The following is a 21,921-nucleotide window of genomic DNA, read 5'->3' on the forward strand; positions in this document are numbered from 1 at the left end:
GGACTGTTCAACTGTATTATACTATTCAGCCAGTAATTGGCATGGTGTGCAAAATACCTTATTTAAACTAACCTGAGCCATACCTGGCAGAGCGTGAAAGGATCTTATGATGAACACATGTGGTGTGTACCTGGGTCAGAAGGAAGACATGTGGCCAGTCCAAATCTGGCACTGGACATGACGTGTCAGAAATAAACTAGTGGCAGAGGAGAACTCAACCAGGGGAAAACAAACAGTTGCAAAAAGAAGGAACAAGAAGAAAGGTTGCACGATCTCATCAACATGCCACTCTACAATGCCACAGAGAACTGAAGCTTTTTGACAAACCTTCACGATGGACAGACTGGAACAAATGTTTACATCATTTTGAATTATAAACAAGCTTAATAAAGGAACGGAAGAAAAAGAATTCAGCAACCACATGATATGTGATCGAGACCAACAGTGGAGAGTTCAAAAGAAGAGATCGACATCTACAGTTTGTTCCTTAGAAAGAAAAATCAACACAGGAAACTCTACAGATGGTGAAGACAGAACATGAAGAAGACCCCACAGACACTCACTGACACTAATGGACAGCCAGATGACCAAGCTGCTATGCATTCTGCATGTATAATTAGAAAACTGGTATGATTCAGAGACACTTGAGACTGATACATAGTGAACTTCAAAAATAGTGAGAGAGTAAATTCTGTAAATGGCAGGAATGTTGAACTTCAAGGGGGAGATGTACCTTTCAGCGACTAGGTGGCACTGTAAGTAAATTAACTTATTTAAGCTAACTTCCCCAATACCTGGCAGAACATTAAAGGATCTTATGATGACCACATCTGGTGTGTACCTCGCTAAAAGGGGAGCTCTGTAGTTAGACCATATCTAGTACGGTAGCATGACAGGCCTGTCTGGAACAGTTTTAGTGACTGGTGTTAAGATATATAGATATTCAGGCATATCTGCAAAGGCCTATACTTTAAGAATTTAGGTGTATTCTTATCACTTAGCTAGTTATAGAGGTGTATAAAAGACAGAATCAAAATCACTGTCTGTCTGTGTAAGGGCCTTCTCTTACTGTGATAGTCTGAGGCCTTGTTCTTAGGCTAAGGCCTTCAGCTAAGCAGCAGAGGCCAGCCATAAACTGGGAAGTGTATGGTCATATCCTTACATTCCAAACTAATCGCATTGAAATAAGGTGCTATTGGGCTGTTAGGTATACAATCCTGTCTTGATATTCCTATCACCTCCAGAGAAAGGGAAGAGCCTAGAAGATGTAAAAGGAAACTTAGTTTGATAGCATCCTGTCTGGCAAGGACTCACTTATCAATAGCTGGGATGTGAAATACTAATTTCTGTATTGTTCTATCACTGTAGTCTCCACTTCCCTATTGTTTGTCTGTATAATCTGTCTGGTTCTGTGATTGTTTCTGTCTGCTGTATAATTAATTTTGTTGGGTGTAAACCAATTAAGGTGGTGGGATATAATTGATTAGATAACCATGTTACAATGTGTTAGGATTGGTTAGTTAAATTTGAGTAAAATGATTGGTTAAGGTATAGTTTTCAAAAGGTTTTTAGTTCAAAACAATTGAATTTTCCTTTTAAACCTCTGTGCTGGGTGAATGTAAGTACTCAGAATTCAATGGTAAAAACGGTTACTCACCTTCTCATAACAGTTGTTCTTCGAGATGTGTTGTTCATGTCTATTCCAATCAGGTGTGTGCGTGTGCACATGCATCATGGCTGGAAGATTTTTCCCATAGCAGCATCCGTCAGGTTGGCCTGGGTGTCCCCTTCATGGTGCTCAATATAGACCCTTGCTGACTCGCCACTCGTTCAGTTCCTTCTTGCCGGCTACTCCAACAGAGGGGAAGGAGGGTGGGTATTGGAATGGATATTGACAACACATCTTGAAGAACAACAGTTACAAGAAGGTGAGTAACTGTTTTTTCTCCTTCGAGTGCTTGTTCATGTCCATTCCAATCAGGTGACTCACAAGCCCAAGTTCAGGAGGCAGGGTCGGAGTTGTCAACTGATTGGAGTACTGCTCATCCGAAGGCTGCATCGTCTCTGGCCTGCTGGGTAATCGCATAGTGCTTGACGAAAGTGTGTATGGAGGACCACGTCACCGCTCTGCAGATTCCCTGAGTGGGAACCTGAGCCAGGAACGCTGTAGATGAAGCCTGCACCCTGGTGGAGTGTGCAGTGTTCGGAGGTGCAGGACCATCTGCCAGGTTGTAGCACTCACGAATACAGGACGCTATCCATGACAAGATGCATTGGGATGACACAGGCTGACCTTTCATCCTGTCTGCCATAGCCATGAATAACTGGACTGATTTTCTGAACGGTCTTGTTCTCTCGATTGTAAAAGGCCGGCGCCCTGAGGACATCCAGAGAGTGGAGTCTCTGCTCCCTGCCACTGGAATGAGGCTTAGGGTAGAATACCAGAAGAAAGATGTCCTGGTCGACGTGAAACTGTGACACAACCTTCGGGAGGAAAGCAGGGTGAGGCCTGAGCTGAACCTTGTCCTTATAGAACACGGTGTAGGGAGGGTCTGATGTTAGGGCCCTGAGCTCAAACACTCTCCTGGCTGAGGTTATTGCTACCAGGAACACCACTTTGTAAGAGAGGTAGAGCAGGGAGCATGTTGCTAAGGGTTCAAAGGGCGGGGGCCATGAGCCTAGAAAGGACCTAGTTGAGGTCCCAGTCAGGGACAGACTGATGGACTTCTGATGGTCCCAGCTGATGGACAGGCTGATGTTAGGCTATAGCCTGTTGAGCCCTTTTAGGAATCGGCTGACCATGGGGTTAGCAAACACAGAGCGGCCCTGACACCTGGGTGGAAGGCCAAGATGGCGGCTAAGTGCACCCTTATTGAAGAAAACAAGAAACCGTCCGGCTTCAGATGGAGGAGGTTGTCCAGAATGAGCAGCACTGAAGTTGGTGTTGGGGGTGAATGGTGCTGCGCCAACCAGATTGAAAATCTCTTCCACTTTGCAAGGTATGTGTCTTTCATAGAGGGTTTCCTACTGCCAAGGAGGACCTGTCTAACCTGGTCTGAACAGAAAGCGCCAACAGATTTAACCATAGAGCTTCCATGCCGTGAGATGAAGCAACTGGAGGTACGGGTGTTGGAGACGTCTGTGATCTTGTGTGAGAAGGTCCGAGAAGAGCGGCAGGGTAATCGGGGCTCCCACGGACATATCTAGGAGAGATGTGTACCAGTGCTGATGGTACTATCAGTATGACCTGAGCTCAATCTCTGAGGATCTTGAGGAGCACCTTGTGACGAGCAGTATTCGTTGGAAAGGCATATAGGAGAGAACCTTCCCAAAGTAGGAGGAATGCATCCGCGCTGGAACCCAGGCTGTGATTCTGGAAGGAGCAGAACTGCTGGCACTTCCTGTTGCGTCACGTGGTGAAAAGGTCTATCGGGGGAAACCTCACCTCTGGAACATTGAAATTGTGACATCCGGGCGAAGGGACCACTCGTGGCTGTGAAACGACCTGCTGAGGTGGTCTGCCAGCATGTTCTGTACCCCAGGGAAGTCTGACACCTGCAGGTGAATAGAATGTTCTACACAGAAGTCCCAAAGCATGAGGGCTTCCTGGCACAGGGGAGAGGAGCATGCACCCCCGTTTGTTGATATAGAACATTGGTGTTGTATTGTCCATCATGATTGATGCACATTGTCCAGTTAGGTAAGGAGAGAAGGTCTGGCATGCTAGGCACACCGCTCTCAGCTCTCTGACACTGATATGGAGACCCAGATCTGCTTGTAATCAGGGGCCTTGAGTCCTGCGTTCTCCCAGATGAGCTCCCCAGCCCAAGCCTGATGCGTCCATCACCAAAGACATAGACAGCTGTGGGGCAGCAAAGGGAACCCCTGAGCACACCTGCTGCGCATCGATCCACCACAGAAGGGAGTCGAGGACCAGGCGAGGCAAGATCACGATCCTGTCCAACCTGTTCTGTGCTGGACGATACACTAACGCAAGCCACGACTGAAGTGGTCAAAGCATGAGTCTGGCGTGCTGCACCATGTAGGTACAGGCAGCCATGTGTCTGAGTTTCAGGTAGTTCCTCAATGTAGTGGTAGGGAACTGTCTGAGGCCTTGAATTCTATCATTCAGGGCCTGAAACCTTGCCTCTGGCAGGTGTGCCCTGGCTTAGGTCGAGTCCAGTACTGCCCTTATGAACTCTATCCTCTGGATGGGAGACAGAGTCAATTTTGCTTCATTTTGAAGTAGACCCAGGCTGCTGAAGGTGGCTCTGATGAATCTGACCTGAGCTTCCACTTGGGTCCTGGAGCAGCCTTTGATCAGCCAGTCATCGAGGTATGGAAATACCTGTACCTGGTGCCTTCATAAGAATGTGGTGATGACTGCCATGCACTTGGTGAAGACTCAAGGTGCTGCTGACAGGCTGAACGGGAGGATGGTAAATTGGTAGTGAGTATTGTTGACCACAAACCTGTGGTACTTCCTGTGGGGATGAGTGATTGCAATTTGAAAATATGCGTCCTTCAAGTCGAGGGCGTCATACCAGTCTGCTGGATCTAGTGAGGAGATGATGGAGGCCATGGAGACCATGTGGAACCTGAGTTTCTTCATGAACTTGTTGAGTTCTCACAGGTCCAGGATAGGCATGAGGCCACCTTTGGCTTTCGGTGAATTCTGCCACTGCAGTGGCCATGCTTGGGGCTCACTCCTGTCTCTCCCTGACCTTGATATTCAGCTCCTATTCCTCCTAGATCTGTAGGAGTCAGACTCTGAGTTCTCTGAGACTGAAGACCACGGAGGAGCAGAGCTTCGGTGCCTTGAGCGTCGAGAGCTTGGGGAATTAGTAGGTTCTCTGACCAAGTGAGCCAGTGCCAAAGGACATGGAGAGGGGGAGTGCCTGGACATCATTGCCAGCTTCCCGCTTGACTGCAACTGGGGGCGTGGTGGGACCGCCAGCACTGAAGGTGCAGCAGGTCCCGAGCAGCTTCGAAAGCTTCCGGCATCGAAGGGAGCTGTAGCTGCGGGCCTGTAGGGACCGGTGACCATTGGGGGGGGGGGTGGACTCAATTGCCTCACCTGGGCAGGAGTCAATGCGGCCCCAGTAGGGGATCTGGAGCTGTGGCCTGCCCGGGGTCTCACTTCTCTGGATTTAGCTGGAGATGAGTGACTGTCCGGCTTCTTTTTCTTCCGAGGCACCGGTGAGTGGGATTGGTGCCTGCTCTCTGCTGGGCCTCGGGAGGTGCAGTGCCGGTGTCAAGCATCCTGGGACGAGTCTTTTATAGGCGCCAAGCTTGACAACAGCACCAGGCTGTTCCACGTCGAGGAGGATGTGTTAGGAGCCTGGGTCTGAATGGGGGCATAAAGCTGCCTCACCTTAAGCTGCTGTTCCCTTTCTTTAAGAGTTCTAAGGTGGAATTTGTGGCAGATCTTACAGCGATCCTTTTGGTGACCCTCCCCTAGGCACCGTAAGCACAAGGAGTGTGGATCACTCTTTGGCATGTGCTTCACGCAGGTCACACAGTTTTTAAACCCCAGGGACCGTGGCATACCACAGCTCCGGGGAGTCAAAATGGGGGTGGGACCCCAACAACTCTAATTTCTAATTACTAACAACTAAGGTAAACTATATACAAAGAACTGCAGAATGCCCTTGGTAAGCAAGGGCTACAGGAAGTTCCAGCCAACCGTCACTGGTGGTAAGAAGAAACTGAAGGGGTGGTGGGTTGGCAGGGCTTTATATTGAGCGCCATGAAGGCACGACTCCCGGGGGCACCTAGACCTACCCAATGGATGCTGCTATGGGAAAAATCTTCTGGACACCGTGCATGTGCACCCGCACACACCTGATTGGACTGAACATGAACAAGCACTTGAAGAAGAACTTACTGTTTTCATCAAGGTTTCAGATTCCAAAAGAACACTACATTTTTACATATTCCTTTTTTATTTTTATTCTTTTCACTGGGAAAACTAATAGTAAAGGTTGTTTTGCGAAATATATTACTAAAGTATTCCATACATAATCAGAATAAAAGCACTCCAAATATAAAACCTTGGGGACAATTTTGCTCTCAGTTTAAGTATAGAGTAAGTCCCCTTACTCTCACAAAGTTATATCTACAGGAAGGTTTTTTTCTGAAATAAACACTGAAAAATAGGACCCTATATTTTGTCTAATTGGGTCATGTTTTTTCATAGTTGGGGGCAAAGGAACAAAATCTGCTGTCGGTTTCAGTTGTGTGATTCCGGACGACCTCCATCTGCAACCCTAGATTAGAGGTCACCTGCTTTAGTAAATCTTGGTGGGCTCTTAAGTCATCCTGCAGTGGGGAGGACCTTTTGAGCATCAGCTCGTCCTCTGGAGAAGAGGAGGAGGAGGCATGTGCTGCCATAGCCTCCAATACAACCTCCCCCTGAGGAGCCTGACCTTGGAGACCAGTACTTGTTCTGGTGCCAACTCTGGTACCGGGGAGTAGTCCTGGTTTGGTGCTGGGTTTGGTGTGGGGACCTGCTCTGGTATCAGTACTGGAGATCAGCTTTGGAGTTTCTCAGTACACCCCTGGTGCCACAATAGTCTCCAAGTGCACCAAATAGGAGCACTGTGAGCTGGTGTCTTGGCCAAGGGGAAACCCCCAAGGGTTCCAAAAGGGCCACTGTAGAGGTGCCGTACCCCACAGGCCCATGGTCCAGGCAATCTGGGTCATCCCTGTTCCCAGAGCCCCCAAAGACAAAGTTGGATGTGGGGATTGATGGGGATCCTCTTGTCGGTGCCGGCTTCTTGAGAAGTCAGATCCCGAGTCCAAACCTGAGGAGGAGGAGGAGTTGGAAGACTGCGGTGACCATGACAGAGACGAGCCTCCTGGTGCTGGAGATAGATGCCTCAGGGACATCTCTGGTGAGGCAATGAAAGGAGGCTTCCCCTTGTAGGCTGGTCTTGAGACAAGCCTGAAGCTGGTCTATGCCTTGGTGCCTCTGGGTGGTGCCGGTGGTGCCACATCCTGTCTCCCAGTCGGGCTCTGTACCGGTAACGTCATCAAGTTCTTAGTGGCTGCAAAGGCTTCTGGGGTCAATGGTACCGTGAACTGGTCTGCCTGGTGCTGGCCAACTGGTTGATCATTTCCTCCTGGAGTCTGTGGTGCCAGCACTGATGTTGCTGTTGGTGGTTGCCACGGTGCTGGGGAGGGAGAGCGGCGTGGCACGGGCCTCACGCTATCCTGTTCTGCCCACTTTTCTCCCTTTAGTGCTGGAGAGCGGGTCTTCTCCCAGTGAACTTGGTGTTTCTTCTTTGGCACTGGTGAGGAGGAACGGTGCTGAGAGCTCTTAGCGGCCGGCAGAGTGCTGTGCACTGACACCAAAGTACTCAGCACTGAGTCCAATCTCAGCTCCAAGGCAGGTCTCAGTGCTGACTCCATGAGGAACACTTTCAGTCTCACTGTTCTGTCCATCTGTGTGTGGGGCTTAAATTCCCAACAAATGTGGCAGTGCTCTTTTCTGTGACCCTCTTCCAAACACTTGAGGCAAAAACCAATGGAAAACAACTAAAATGCTTTGCTCAAGGCAAAGAGGGGGAGTTCCAATAGCCGCATAGATGGTAAGAAGGAATTGAGGAATGCAGGCTTGGTGAGGCCCGCTTATACTGACACTATGAGTGCATGGAGCCAGGGGGCACCAGAACTGAGCCAACGGATACCACTAGGGGAAAAGTCTCCAACAGCTGTGCTTGGGGTATGCACACACCTATATCGGAATGGACATGTGCAAACTCTTGAAGAACAACCACTGCCTAAAGATTGTGCTGCACCCTCCTGGGTGCATATCCATTTGACTGACCATGAGAGAGGAAAGTGGGGAGGCATTTATTGGATGGAGAGATACAGGGACAGCTAAGACTATAGTTAAGCCCCATGTCATGGAACCCCATCAAATGCTCCCAGGGCATGTATTGCAGATTAAAATTTCTGGTGTAAAAGCCTTCACTCTGCCTACAACACAGATTTCTATATGGACCAATAAAGGGTCAGGGTGCTGGTGTAGGGATAGTAAAGAAGGTACTAACAGTGATTCCCCCAAGTGACAGTGACCCCTCATAATTTGTGCCCCACACTTTAAAATCCAACAGTTTCACCAAGTACAAAAATCTCTTGGGTCTTCTGTTAAAACTTGTAAGCTACTGTCTGTAGAAACCATTGATTGTATCTATCCTATGAAAGATACTTTATTACTATGTAAAACTTACAAACAAGTTAATTGACTTTATTCTTGAAGTAATTGATACAATGTAAACAAACACTATAAGCTGTTAAGTGACTTTCACTTCATTGTAACAGCAACGGCTCCTAGGAACAGACTCCCACCCTCTGTGATTAAAGGGCCGGGAGTCTCAAATGAATTAGCACACACCCCGAAAGTGGTGGAGATAGTAAATTAAAATATGGTTAAGATATGGAATGTATGTTGATCAATGCTTGATGTCCATGAATGGTTAGAGAGGTGCCAGCCTAGATAGGGAGTATCCATCGGCCGAAGAATGTGTCAAGTGGATGACCAGACAACACAGGGAGGGTGTAAACTGGGATCCACCCCATCACCTGGAAGGATGAGAAACACAAACTTTGGACAGTGTGGAGTCACCAGGAATGTGCCACTTTGGACAGGAATGTGCCATTTGCTGATTGAGTCAGCAACAGCAGGATGAAACAGCTCCCATAGACTAACATAGGAATTAATTCCTATAAGAATGGACTCTAAAGACTGATGATTTTGAGTCTCTGGTTCTGCTGCCAACCTCCAGGAGTATCAGGTGCACCTGACGCAGACTCCACTCCATTCTCATTACCAAGATACCTGGCTAGTAACTTGGCATGAGCAACTTCTAGGCTGGTAATTATAACACCTATACAGAACTTGAATGAATGATTGTGTGAATGAATATGTGTGTGTGTGTGTGTGTGTGTGTGTGTATGTGTTAGGAATAAGTAGTCAAACAACGTTGTTTACTTATCTTTTGCTCTATCAATATATTTACAATAAATGTGGCATCTTTGCCTTATCCCTCTTAATAAGATCCTGCTGGTTTTTATTCTATTGGTATAACACTGGCTGTAGGCATATTGTCAGGTAGTCCCTATTATTTGCTTTTGTGGAATGATATGATGGGTTTGAAAGCAAAGGGGGTGATTAGGCCTCCTCAATTAGCTCTAGTCCTGCATGGGATTGTGTCAGCCAAAACGCAAATGGAGTGACTGATGGGGGGAAGGTGGATGGTGTGGGATGCCCCCGCCAGTATCCAAGAGGAGTCAAGTTCCACCTCCAGTGTATGCAGACAAACACTGGAGGAAAGAGGGGTTGGACCTGCATCCTTCTCCAAGGGAGGGACAAGACTTACTGACATGAAGGGGAATTCTCTGAGTCCTACAGCCTAGATCAGGGAAATAATGACTCTGCCTGCCATCACCAGGGACCAAGGGGCAGTACAATGGGGGTGGCAGTGTCTCCAGTCAAAAGTAGGGACACTGAGGCAGCTGCAGTGCACTACCCAATCTGTGACGAACACCCCTGGGTGGGAAATGCCCAAGTGAAGTATATGACAGATGTTTGGCGATAACCAAGGTAACTACAGTGAGGGAGCCTCTGACTGCCTGATGGGCTGTGAAAATGTAAAGGAACCTGAGCCGGGTGGCAGAGGAGATTCTTCTGCCCTTGACTCAGTGCGTGGGCAACAAAAGGATACCCCTATGGGGTTGCGGGGTTAATATACTTCTCCCTCCCACCAGAGAAGTTGAGTTTAGGCTTCCAGGATCCTGTGTCTGGATCTCCTAGCAGGTGGGGTAGAGAAAGGAATTTGGTGCATCTCTTGTGTTCCTGACTCAGAAGAAAGCCTTGGGGACAATCCCTATCTACGAAAGGAACATGACATGGTGTTCCTAACTAAAACCAGAGGAGGGCTTTAAACTAGGTTCGACGGGGACAGGTGAGCAAAGCCCACAGGTAAGTGGGGAACATGGAGACCTGGGAGATGGGTCGGAAACGAGAGGGAGTGTGGGCTATATTGGCAGAGAGAAAGGAGGGTCAGGACAAAACTGGGAGGAAAGATCAAACCAGTATCTTAGATGTCTATATACAAATGCGAGAAGTATGGGTAATAAGCAGGAAGAGCTGGAAGTGCTAATAAATAAATACAACTATGACATTGTTGGCATCACTGAAACTTGGTGGGATAATACACATGATTGGAATGTTGGTGTGGATGGGTACAGCTTGCTCAGGAAGGATAGACAGGGGGAAAAGGGAGGAGGTGTGCCTTATATATTAAAAATTTACACACTTGGACTGAGGTAGAGATGGACATAGGAGACAGAAGTGTTGAGAGTCTCTGGGTTAGGCTAAAAGGGGTAAAAAACAAGGGTGATGTCATGCTAGGAGTCTACTACAGGCCACCTAACCAGGTGGAAGAGGTGGATGAGGCTTTTTTTAAACAACTAACAAAATCATCCAAAGCCCAAGATTTGGTTCTGATGGGGGACTTCAACTATCCGGATATATGTTGGGAAAATAACACAGCGGGGCACAGACTATCCAACAAATTCTTGGACTGCATTGCAGACAACTTTTTATTTCAGAAGGTTGAAAAAGCTACTGGGGGGAAGCTGTTCTAGACTTATAGACTCATAGACTTTAAGGTCAGAAGGGACCATTATGATCATCTGGTCTGACCCCCTGCATGTTGCAGGCCACAAAACCGTCCCTACCCTTCCCTTGACTCTGCTGATGAAGTCCCCAAATCCTGTGTTTTAGTGACTTCAATTGGCAGAGAATCCTCCTGCTAGCGATCCCTGCCCCATGCTGCGGAGGAAGGCGAAAAACCTCCAGGGCCTCTGCCAATCTACCCTGGAGGAAAATTCCTTCCCGACCCCAAATATGGCAATCAGTAAGACCCCGAGCATGTAGGCAAGAGTCTCCAGCCTGACCCTTGTTAGCCATTATACTATTTACCTACCATTGCTCGGTATTCCTCAGCTAATATGTTTTACCATTAAACCATTCCCTCCACAAACTTATCTAACTTAATCTTAAAACCAGACAGGTCCCTCGCCCCCACCATTTCCCTTGGAAGGCCGTTCCAATATTTCACCCCTCTGACGGTCAGAAACCTTTGTCTAATTTCAAGCCTAAACTTCCCCACGGCCAGTTTATATCCATTCATTCTCGTGTCCACATTAGTACTAAGCTGGAATAATTCCTCTCCCTCCCTTGTATTTATCCCTCTGATATATTTAAAGAGAGCAATCATATCCCCCCTCAGCCTTCGTTTTGTCAGACTAAACAACCTGAGCTCCTTCAGTCTCCTTTCATACGACAGGTTTTCCATTCCTCTGATCATCCTAGTGGCCCTTCTCTGCACCCGTTCCAATTTGAGTTCATCTTTTTTAAACATGGGAGACCAGAACTGCACACATTTTAACAAATAGGGAGGAACTCGTTGAGAATTTGAAAGTAGAAGGCAGCTTGGGTGAAAGTGATCATGAAATCATAGAGTTTGCAATTCTAAGGAAGGGTAGAAGGGAGAACAGCAAAATAGAGACAATGGATTTCAGGAAGGCAGATTTTGGTAAGCTCAGAGAGCTAATAGATAAGGTCCCATGGGAATCAAGACTGAGGGGAAAAACAACTGAGGAGAGTTGGCAGTTTTTCAAAGGGACACTATTAAGGGCCCAAAAGCAAGCTATTCCGCTGGTTAGGAAAGATAGAAAATGTGGCAAAAGACCACCTTGGCTTAACCACGAAATCTTGCATGATCTAAAAAATAAAAAGGAGTCATATACAAAATGGAAACTAAGACAGATTACAAAGGATGAATATAGGCAAACAACACAGGAATGCAGGGGCAATATTAGAAAGGCAAAGGCACAAAATGAGCTCAAACTAGCTACAGGAATAAAAGGAAACAAGAAGACTTTTTATCAATACATTAGAAGCAAGAGGAAGACCAAAGACAGGGTAAGCCCACTGCTTAGTGAAGAGGGAGAAACAGTAACAGGAAACTTGGAAATGGCAGAGATGCTTAATGACTTCTTTGTTTCGGTCTTCACCGAGAAGTCTGAAGGAATGCCTAACATAGTGAATGCTAATGGGAAGGGGGTAGGTTTAGCAGACAAAATAAAAAAAAGAACAAGTTAAAAATCACTTAGAAAAGTTAGATGCCTGCAAGTCACCAGGGCCTGATGAAATGCATCCTAGAATACTCAAGGAGATAATAGAGGAGGTATATGAGCCTCTAGCTATTATCTTTGGAAAATCATGGGAGACGGGAGAGATTCCAGAAGACTGGAAAAGGGCAAATATAGTGCCCATCTATAAAAAGGGAAATAAAAACAACCCAGGAAACTACAGACCAGTTAGTTTAACTTCTGTGCCAGGGAAGATAATGGCGCAAGTAATTAAGGAAATCATCTGCAAACACTTGGAAGGTGGTAAGGTGATAGGGAACAGCCAGCATGGATTTATAAAGAACAAATAATGTCAAACCAATCTGATAGCTTTCTTTGATGGGATAATGAGTCTTGTGGATAAGGGAGAAGCTGTGGATGTGGTATACCTAGACTTTAGTAAGGCATTTGATACGGTCTCGCATGATATTCTTATCGATAAACTAGGCAAATACAATTTAGATGGGGCTACTATAAGGTGGGTGCATAACTGGCTGGATAACCATACTCAGAGAGTTGTTATTAATGGTTCCCAATCCTGCTGGAAAGGCATAACGAGTGGGGTTCCACAGGGGTCTGTTTTGGGACCGGCTCTGTTCAATATCTTCATTAAGGACTTAGATATTGGCATAGAAAGTACGCTTATTAAGTTTGCGGATGATACCAAACTGGGAGGGATTGCAACTGCTTTGGAGGACAGGGTCATAATTCAAAATGATCTGGACAAATTGGAGAAATGGTCTGAGTTAATCAGGATGAAGTTTAACAAAGACAAATGCAAAGTGCTCCACTTAGGAAGAAAAAATCAGTTTCACACATACAGAATGGGAAGAGACTGTCTAGGAAGGAGTACGGCAGAAAGGGATCTAGGGATTATAGTGGACCACAAGCTAAATATGAGTCAATAGTGTGATGCTGTTGCAAAAAAAGCAAACATGATTCTGGGATGTATTAACAGGTGTGTTGTGAGCAAGACATGAGAAGTCATTCTTCCACTCTACTCTGCTCTGGTTAGGCCTCAGCTGGAGTACTGTGTCCAGTTCTGGGCACCGCATTTCAAGAAAGATGTGGAGAAATTGGAAAGGGTCCAGAGAAGAGCAACAAGAATGATTAAAGGTCTTGAGAACATGACCTATGAAGGAAGGCTGAAAGAATTGGGTTTGTTTAGTTTGGAAAAGAGAAGACTGAGAGGGGACATGATAGCAGTTTTCAGGTATCTAAAAGGGTGTCATAAGGAGGAGGGAGAAAACTTGTTCACCTTAGTCTCTAAGGATAGAACAAGAAGCAATGGGCTTAAACTGCAGCAAGGGAGGTTTAGGTTGGACATTAGGAAAAAGTTCCTAACTGTCAGGGTGGTTAAACACTGGAATAAATTGCCTAGGGAGGTTGTGGAATCTCCATCTCTGGAGATATTTAAGAGTAGGTTAGATAAATGTCTATCAGGGATGGTCTAGACAGTACTTGGTCCTGCCATGCGGGCAGGGGACTGGACTCGATGACCTCTCGAGGTCCCTTCCAGTCTTAGAATCTATGAATCTATGAAAACAGAAGGTTGGAGACAGAAGGAACACCAAAAAATGTTGTATTATCTCATCCATATGCCACTCTTCAATGCCCCAGAGAATTTGAGCTTTGACAAACCTTCAGAATGGACAGACTGGAAGCAGTGTTTTGCAAGATTTCAAAATGTAAAAAACCTTCATAAGGAAACAAGAGATACACAGGTATTTTCTTTACTTTATGCTATGCGGAAGCTGGCAGAGCATATCTTTAAATCCTTTTACTGTATTAAAGACTGTCAGAAAGATGACTATGTAAGAGTTTTGGCTATTTATTATGTATACCTTACCCCTCAAAGAAATGTGGTTTATGAAAAAGCATATTTCCACCAGAGAAGTTAGGAACCAGGGGAAAATATTTAATGTTTTATAAGAACTCTGAATAGATAGGCTGATATTGTGAATGCAAAACGTGAAAATATCAGATAGAGGCTGGTTATACGGTTACAGACAAAACGCTTTTGCAGCAGCTTCAGATAAAAGAGACCTAACCCTATACACAGCTATTCAAATAGCAAAGAAGTCTGAGCTAGTGAGACAGAAAAACCAGAAATAACTGACCAAACCTGAAAATCAAGAAATTAGCTTAGAAGTTGTTAACAGATGCATCAGGAATGCTAAAAGCTATTACCATAAGACCCCTGAGGCAAGGAGAGAGAACTCTCAAGCTAAGAGGGACAAATGCCTAGATGCACAAGGGAAGACAACTCCGTATGACTGTTGTAACTTTGGAACAGTTGCCAAAGTGCCATACATGAAGAGCACAGTGAAATTTGATAGAAAGGCTAAAAGAGCGTATGGACATTTTTACAACACATGTCACTCTGAGACCTTCTGGGACTAGAACCTGGTGACCGTGTGTGTGTCTCATTGGATGGAGAATATAGAAGGAAAGATCCAGCTGTGGTAAAGAAAAAGAATTCAGTACCTAGATAGTATGTGATTGAGAACAATAGTGGAGAGATCAACAAAATCCATGAGCATCTATAGTTTGTTCCTTACAAAAAATAATCAACACAGCAAACTCTACACATGGCAAAGATATAAAAAGAAAATGACTCAAGGATTCTAGACCACACACAGCCAGTCATTGCTACTAATGGACAACCAGATGAGCAAGCTGTTATGAATTGTGATTGTGTAATTAGAATCATAGAAGATTACGGTTGGAAGAGATCTCAAGAGGTCATCTAGTCCAATCCCCCACTCAAAGCAGGACCAACACCAATTAAATCATCCCACCCAGGGCTTTGTCAAGCCGGGCCTTGAAAACCTCTAAGGATGAAGATTCCACCACCTCCCTAGGTGACCCATTCCAGTGCTTCGCCACCCTTCTAGTGACATAGTGTTTCCTAATATCCAACCTAAACCTCCCCCACTGCAACTTGAGACCATTGCTCCTTGTTCTGTCATCTGCCACTACTGAGAACAGCCGAGCTCCATCCTCTTTTGAACCCCCCTTCAGGTAGTTGAAGGCTGCTATCCAATCCCCCGTCACTCTTCTCTTCTGCAGACTAAACAAGCCCAGTTCCCTCAGCTGCTCCTCATAAGTCATGTGCCCCAGGCATGACTTGCCCTTGGTGAATCCATGTTGACTGTTCCTGTTCTCCTTCCTCTCCTCCAAGTACTTCCAACTGGTTTCCTTGAGGACCTGCTCCATGATTTTTCCAGAGACTGAGGTTAGGTTGACCAGTCTGAAGTTCACTGGGTTCTCCTTTTCCCCTTTTTTAGAAAACTGCTATGATTCACTGAAACTTAATTAAATGATATATAGTGAACTTCAAAGTTAGAGAGAGAGTGTAAATTTTGTAAATGGTAGGAATGTAGCTCTTAAAGGGGGAGATTTAGTGAAAAGTCAACTATATTATACTTTTCAGTGACTAGGTGGCACTGTGTATAAAATACCTTATTTAAGGTCACCACCATACCTAACAGAGGATTAAAAATATGATGACCACATCTGGTGTGTCCCTTGCTAAGTAGGAAGCTCTGTAGCTGGACTGTATCTAGTACAGTAGCAATACAGGCCTGTCTCAAATTGTTTTAGTGATGGAAAAGTTAATGCAAAGCTATGATAGTTGCATATGCGTCACTCCAATACTGAACTGAAATGTTTAGCTGAGTAACTTACTCCTCAAACTCCACAAATGATTTTCAGAATCTCATAACTTGTAATAGTCCAAATCAACCTCCTGTCCTGGAGCAAAACTCATCAGTGAAGGCAGTTGACGTACAAAATTTAAACCTCAGAAAAGTTGACCTCAGGGCTACTAAGAACATTTAGAAAATAATGTAGATACACAGTGAATTGTCACAGTCTTCTCAGTGAAAAGAAAGTCATAAAAAAATATTTAAAAATCTGCTTTGTTCATAGAAAAAGGCTTGACATTTTCCACCCAAACGGTTGCTGTTTCACAAAGTTATCAGCATTTGAAAATAGGCCCCGTTTTCCACCATTCTATTGGTTACTTCTGTGTTGGCTGTGTTCTGAAATAGGAGGACTATGTAGTGGTCTACTTCATTAAGTGAGAAGACATTCTTCTTACCTATTTGAGTTCTCAGTTCACCATGTTCTGAAAAACAGACATGAAAATTGTCAGAAAAGATTAATTTATGCGTGAGTTTTCTGGTTCCTCAAAGACCTTCTTGCCCGGGCCTCTCTAGGTTTCATCCAATTCCCAGTGAAGTCAATAGGAGCCAGTACCCAATCACCTCAATCTTTCTAAAGACTCTGCAGTATCACAAAACACATAGAGAACCCCACCCCACTCTGGAGATTCCCAACATAAATTGGAATTTCCCCAGCTCCTTTAATATTATTGAAATGGGGATGTTGTTGTATAGTAGGCCGTATTAATCCCATGTTTTAGTGATGCTGTCAAATCTGTTTTGAGTGTGTGTGTTTGTGTGTGTGAATACTAGGCCCCTTTCTACAATTACCAACAAAATAAAGTAAAATGCTTTGAAAACTAGCAACTCATTAACATTTTTAATTCATTTGGGATTGACCTTGTTAAAAAAAAAAGCCCACACATATTTAAATGTCCTCTTTTTCAGTCACAACTCTCTGTAATTGGGGTCAGAAATAACCAAGTGCTATTTCATCTCTTTTCTATCAATATTGCTGAGCATCCCTGTACGATGTGGGAGATGGCTTGTAGGAAATCTTACCTGCTTCTGAAGGTTTTGCTTTTTCTAAAAAAGGAAAGGAAACAGAAAACATTTTTCTTCTTTTGTCAGTGGTGCACAAGGGCATGCTTATGAAAACACACACACACACACACACACACACACACACAGAGCCAAATCATGGTCACATTGATTTCTATGCCAAGCTCTTCTTGACTTCAGTGATAGCAGGGTCTGGGCCATACTCTACTGATTGAAAAAATCACCACAAATCACATTTTTCAGCTGAAAAGATAAACTTGTTTCTCTAGTTTAGCCTTCCTGCTCTAACAGAACAGTGACACCAAATTAAACACTAGCAGTAAGCACATTCTCACTTTGGGGTTGGAAGAAAGAGAGAGAAAAAGAGATTTTATTGTCATGAATTTTAGAAATTGTAAAGTACCCAGAAACCCTAGTGGTGAGAACAGACTAAACATTGAGATAGAAAGAGAGACACTAGATTGAGCAAATATAGAAATTAGCATTTTATAAATAATAAAAGTTCGCAACTATAACATCCTGCTTGATTTATGAGGTATGGCTCTATGAACCTTGAACATTCAACAGTCAGAAGGACTTTATGGGGAGCATAAGCCTGCAGCGATTCCAGACTCTGATGCATAAACTTCTCAGTAACATTCTGCTTAGCTGAGGAAATAGGTGAAATCAATGGAAACACTCATAGCGGGACCAGAATTTCATATATAGTGTACTAAAATGTATTAATTAAAATAGGTTAGCTAACGTTTTAAAACACAACTGAATATCTAGCATAGACAAAATTTATCACCTTTAAAAATACATTAGCATTGACCACGACCAGCTACTAAATTTTATCACTCAATCTATTTTCTAAGTCTAGACATGAACGTTTGAAATGTGATTCCTGAGAGAAGAGAGAAAGAGGAAAGGAAAGTTCATACACACGACAGTATCAACCTTAACATTACATTAGTAGCTTATAGCCAATAAGTAAGATTTTCTAAAACACCCAAATCATTGAAAAGCACAGACTTTCAAGAGGACTTGTGCTGATAAATCACGCAGACTGTGTCAAAATCCCACCATCACTGAATAAGAAGGCAAAGTGACTTGTTCTCTCTCCTCATTATTACAACCATAAATTTAATGGAAATTTATGCACAAATGTCTGAGAAAGAATTACCTGTATTTTATGTTTCAAAGTTATTTTCCGTATAAGACAGCCATAACTTGTTTTACCCCATGCTTATTTTCACAGTTAGAATAAAGATAATACCAGAATCAAAGTCTCCATGCTTTATGTATCCAGCTTTAAAGCTAAAATCAATCAGGTAATCGATCTGATTGCATTCCTAAGATAAATTGAAATTGTTAGCCTTTTTTTGAATGGGGGAATTAATTGTACACAATCCTCAGGGCCATTTGTGTATTTGAGAAAGAGAAGGAGGTGGGCATGATGTTGCACTCCATATGTTTTATGGAAATATGCATATGAGTGTGAATATGATGTAACTGGAATATGCATTATGCAAAAGGTCTCTTGTAAGGTATCATAACAAAGGTTATAACCTACTGAATATATTCCTCCTATTCCTATGCATGTATCATTCTTGTATCTGAAGCTAGAAATATGAAGTATAACTCTGAGGTCCTATTGTAATTATGCAAAGTGTGGACCATTAATGGTGGTTTAGAATCTTGATGACTCCCATTGACTAGGACAATTGGTTGTAAATGGTTTATTTACCTGCAAACCTTCCTGTGTATGTGTGGGCCAACCCAGGAAGAATGGAGACTAGGGGTCTTACAGTGACATGTGACCATGTGACATGACACTGGAATCCATCTTAATCATTGTACTTTTCTATTGATGAGGCGGGGGTGGGGACAAGCACAGACAAAATATTCCTGCCTTGTGCCAAAGCTATGAAAGGGGATGGAGCAGGACAAAGGGGGCTGCCAGTCATGAGAAAACCCCTGCTTACTACCTGAGATGTCTGCCTGAACTAACAAGGACTGTACCAGGGAAAGGATTGGGCCGAGACTAGGAAGGACTCTAGTCTGAGAAAGAAGCTTATTGGGACATCTTTGAGGGTGAGATATTACCTGTAATCAGTTTCTTAATGTATTAGGCTTAGAGTGGCGTGTTTTGTTTTATTTTGCTTTGTGATTTACTTTGTTCTGTCTATTACTTGAAACCACTTAAATCCCACTTTTTATATTTAATAAAATCACTTTTGTTTATCAATATACCCAGAGTAAGTGATTAATACCAGGGGGAGCAAACAGCTGTGCATATCTCTCTATCAGTGTTATAGAGGGCGAACAATTAACAAATTTACCCTCTATAAGCTTTATACAGAGTAAAATAAATGTATTTGGGGTTTGGATCCCATTGGGAACTGGGTGTCTGAGCGCTGGAGACAGGTAACCTCCTGAGCTATTTTCAGTTAAGTCTGCAGCTTTGAGGGTGTGGGCCAGACCCTGGATCTGTGTTGCAGCAGGCTAGTGTGTCTGGCTCAACAAGACAGGGTTCTGGAGTCCCAAGTTGGCAGGGAAAATGGCTCACAAGTAATTTGAGCACATAAGGTGACAATCCAAAGGGGATCTCTGTGACTGAACCTGTCACAGTGGGGTGACGGGGTGCTCCAAGTATTCATTTCATTCTCAGAGTCTCATTCTGGTAAAGTACAAAATTCAGGAGAAAAAAAATTAGAATGCATACCAATTTCTTTCTGGAGTTGCTCTGCAAGAAAAGAACAAAACATTCAGTTACTAATTGTGCAAACATTGTGACAGATATGGCAATTTTCTCCCTTGTACTTAGGAGATTTTAATGTATTAAATTTATGAATCCTGTTGGGCCAGGGGTTTTATGTAATTCCACAAGAAAGGGTAACCACAACCCAGCAGGAACTAAGGACAGTGTGTGTGTGTGTGTGTGTGTGTGTGTGTGTGTGTGTGTGTGTGTGTGTGTGTGTGAACCATTACCCAATCACCTCAATCTTTCAAAAGACACTGCAGTATCATAGACCACATAGCGAACCACCTCCCATTCTGGAAATTCCCAACAAAACTGGGAATTTCCTCAGCTTTTTTAATATTATGGAGATGTGGATGTTGTTCTGTAGTAGACCATGTTGATACTTTTTTTTAATGATGCTGACAATTTTGTTTTTTGTGTGTGAGAGAGAGTTTGTTTGTGTGTGTGAATACTAAGCTGTTTTCTACCATAACCAAGAAAATAGTATAAGAATGGTTTGAAAACTCGTGAATCAGAAACATTTGTAATCCAGTTGGGATTGACATTAAAAAAACCAACAGATATTTAAAGTTTCCTCTTCTTCAATGATAACTCTCTGTAACTGGGGCTTGAAATAACCAAGTACTCATTCCCCTCTTTTCTGTCTATATGGTTGAATGAAAGAGAACCCTGGATGACCTGGTAGAAGGTATACAGGAAATCTTACCTGCTTCTGAAGGTTTTGCTTTTTCTAAATAAGGACAGTAAACAGAAAACATTTCTCAATCATTAACTGTGTTTCTTCTTTTGTCAGTGCTGCAAAAGGGCATGTGCGTGCATGAATCGAAACACACCCACACACGCAGAGAGAGCCAAATCACATTTTCATTTATTTCTATGCCAAGCTCTTCTTAACTTCAGTGGAAGCAGGGTGGCATCCAGACTATTAATTGAAAGAATCCCAACAAATCTCATTCGTCAACTGAAAATAAAAATCTGTTTATCTGCTTTAGCCTTCCTGCTATAACAGAATAGCAAAACCTAATCAAACACTAATAGTAAGAATGTTCCAACTTTGGGATTGGAGTAAAGAAAGAGAAAAAGAGATTTTATTGTGGTGACTTTAGAGATTCTAAGGTACCCAGAACACTAGAGGTGAACACAGACTAAATATCAAAAAAGAGAGAGACTAGATTAAACAAATAAAATAAATTAACATCTTATTAATAGTAAAAGTACCCAACTATAAACTCCTTTTTGATTTATGAGGTATGAATATTCAGTAATCACAAGGACTTTACTAGGAGTCCTGAGCATGCAGCAATTCTAGACTCTGAAGCATAAACTGCTCAGTAACGTCCTGCTTAGATGAGGGAAACAGGTGAGGTGAAACACTGTTAAATGAATGGCAACACTCACAACACTCACAAGGAGACCAGAATTTCAAGTATAGTGTTTAAAACATATTAATTCAAAATGGTTAGTTAACATTTTAAAACACAGCTTTTAATCTAGCATAACCAGGATTTAACACGTTTAAAATTCCATTAGCACCAACTACTATGAACTACTAAATTTTATCATTCAACCTATTTTAAGCCTAGACATGAAAATTAGAATTATGATTCCTGCAAGATGTAGGAAAGAAAAGTTCATACTCAGCCCAGTATCTATCTTAACATTACAATTAGTAGCACATAGCCGAAAAGGATTTTCAAAAACACCCCAAAAGAAACCGAGAATATGAAGTCACACAGGCTGTCGCAAAATCCCACCATTATTGAATACGAAGGTTTGGGTCACAGCTGATTGTGCCCTTTCTCCACATTTTCCCCACATTTAATAAGAATATATGCACAAATGTCTGAGACAGATGTACCCATATTTTAGGTTTAAAATCTGTTATCTCATATAAGGTGGCTACAACTTGTTTTACCCTATGATGATCTCCATAATTAGAATGAAGTTAATGGCCAGAATTAGAATCTCAGAAGCTAAAATCACTCAGGCAATTGATCTTACTGCATTGCTAAGACAAACTGAAATTGTCATCTGTTGGTGTACTTGGGGAATTAATTAAACTCAATCCTCATGGCCATTGGCACAGTTTGGAAAGAGATGGAGGTGAGGAGAGGGAGTCATCCAGGCACTTGTTCTGGTAAGGAACAACATTCACATGAAAAATAAAAAAAGGGAGAACATACCAATTGCTTTCTCCAGTTGCTCTGCAAGGGAAGAACAACATCTCAATTACTATGT

The 21,921-nt window shown here is 43.5% G+C and overlaps 1 protein-coding gene across 5 annotated transcripts in view; it reads right to left on the minus strand.

Annotated features, from left to right (window-relative positions):
• Positions 1-21,921, minus strand: part of LOC128826533 (butyrophilin subfamily 3 member A1-like) — a 113,673-nt gene that overhangs the window by 23,101 nt on the left and 68,651 nt on the right. For all 5 annotated transcript variants that reach the window (XM_054009862.1, XM_054009861.1, XM_054009860.1 and 2 more), the window contains 5 exons: positions 21,867-21,887; positions 20,390-20,413; positions 19,645-19,665; positions 16,938-16,961; positions 16,313-16,339 (listed from right to left, as the gene is read on the minus strand). In XM_054009862.1, the coding sequence (XP_053865837.1) occupies positions 16,313-16,339; positions 16,938-16,961; positions 19,645-19,665; positions 20,390-20,413; positions 21,867-21,887 (117 nt within the window). The remainder of the gene's footprint in view (positions 1-16,312; positions 16,340-16,937; positions 16,962-19,644; positions 19,666-20,389; positions 20,414-21,866; positions 21,888-21,921) is intronic.

Source organism: Malaclemys terrapin, chromosome 20, assembly GCF_027887155.1.
Source record: "Malaclemys terrapin pileata isolate rMalTer1 chromosome 20, rMalTer1.hap1, whole genome shotgun sequence".
Lineage (NCBI taxonomy): Eukaryota > Metazoa > Chordata > Testudines > Emydidae > Malaclemys > Malaclemys terrapin.